The following is a 1,513-nucleotide window of genomic DNA, read 5'->3' as shown; positions in this document are numbered from 1 at the left end:
GTGGAAACAGAACAAAATTCTTTCCCATTAAAGTTGATGGGAATTCTTGCCATTAACTTTACTGGGGCAAAGCTTTATCTTATAACTGCTGGACAAAACTTAAGAGTCCACRAGTAATAATATTCCCTGAGATTCTCCAGTAAGGGAAAAATTAGGTCCAATTTGCTTCCAGARTGACTGGGACTGACAATGTGTTAGATTGGTTTAGAAAGCCAAGTCTTTATATTGTTCCACCTCTCCATCACCTTGAGCTCAGCCAAACCATTATATATATAAAGCTATTCTGCATTGAAACGTGTGGGTTTGGTCAGATTTCTGTGGGACATAGAYAGAAATGTCTCTGAAGCCCTGCAGATCACAAGCAGCCGTGTTACAACATCCTTTTCCCAGGGTGAAYTGCATGGGGAGTTAAATGGTTGGAGGTCTTAGAGGTGGGGATGTAGCAGTTATCTACATCAAACAGAGGGATCTTGCTGGCTTTAAGGCAGTAGCAGTCCCTTTTAAGCAGTAAAAACATCAGTTACCTTCCAGTAAGCCAAACTGGCAGGCTGAATATGCTCCTTTTACGTTATACTGAAATAATCAGACAAATTCTCTAACTTTTTTCTTTTCATGTAGCGCAAGTATTTTGCAAGTGACAAAATCAGCCACTAGCATTAGAATCGTCAATCATCATAAAGAATGACATATTTCGTACAGTTAAATGATCAACTAATTGGAACAGAAAGCAGCTTTCTCAATTCCTTTCCCAATGAAACAAGCAACTTAGCATCTGAAAATTACTAAATTTATTACTAGATATGCAAAGAACATGACTATCGGTCTTTATTAATATAGATTTTCCAATGCATACGCAGGAGTGAGAAAAAAAAAAATTGGAAACGTGAATGAAAGCTTGTAGTTATGCTGTCATCTAGCGGTGGTAAAGTAGAGCTGCTATACATCATAAGGCTGGATGAATCCATGGCGAATTCCAGGGAGAAAATGTAGGTTTGGGGGCCAGGAGCTGTTGGCTGAGGCTCACACAGCCAGGCTTGGCAGCTCTGCTGCAGTTTCACCAGTGATCGCCACTAGCTGGCAAAGGAAAGTTAGAGGCACCCTCAGGAATCACTCAMGTCACCGTGGGATTTTTTTACCTTCCAACAAAGGAGGTTCTTCGTCAAATCCATCAACATAACCGAGCTGGGAAAGAGCGTCGGCACTGCCCGTTGGCTGCAAAATCTGCCCCGTGTAGCTCTGAGGGGACAGAAGCATGTCTGACGGGACAAAAGCTCCGGCTGGAGATTGCTTTTCTGTCGGGCTCCTAGGACAAGAAGCAAAGCACAGCAAAACCCCATAACGGCAGTGAGAAACGTCTTAGAGCTTCTCACGGCGTGCCACCCATTTTTTACCTATTTTCAATTTGGGGAACCTGGAAATTTTCTGGGTRCAACCTCCGCAGTGGGTAGTGAGTGCTGAGCTGACCATGCCTTTGCTCCGTTCGCTGCAGCTTTCTCTGAAAGTGGGCAGAGCC

At 43.4% G+C, this 1,513-nt stretch overlaps 1 protein-coding gene across 1 annotated transcript in view; it reads right to left on the bottom strand.

The window, feature by feature from the left end:
* Window positions 1-1,513, bottom strand: part of YIPF7 (Yip1 domain family member 7) — a 12,539-nt gene that overhangs the window by 9,826 nt on the left and 1,200 nt on the right. The window contains exon 2 of the mRNA XM_057384555.1: window positions 1,137-1,303. Coding sequence (XP_057240538.1) covers window positions 1,137-1,303 — 167 coding nt within the window. The remainder of the gene's footprint in view (window positions 1-1,136; window positions 1,304-1,513) is intronic.

This window comes from Malurus melanocephalus, unplaced genomic scaffold (genome assembly GCF_030028575.1).
Source record: "Malurus melanocephalus ecotype Western Australia unplaced genomic scaffold, MMel_1.1 scaffold_719, whole genome shotgun sequence".
Classification (NCBI taxonomy): Eukaryota; Metazoa; Chordata; class Aves; order Passeriformes; family Maluridae; genus Malurus; species Malurus melanocephalus.
Note: the sequence above shows the minus strand (reverse complement) of the source record. Positions and strands in the feature narration are given on the sequence as shown.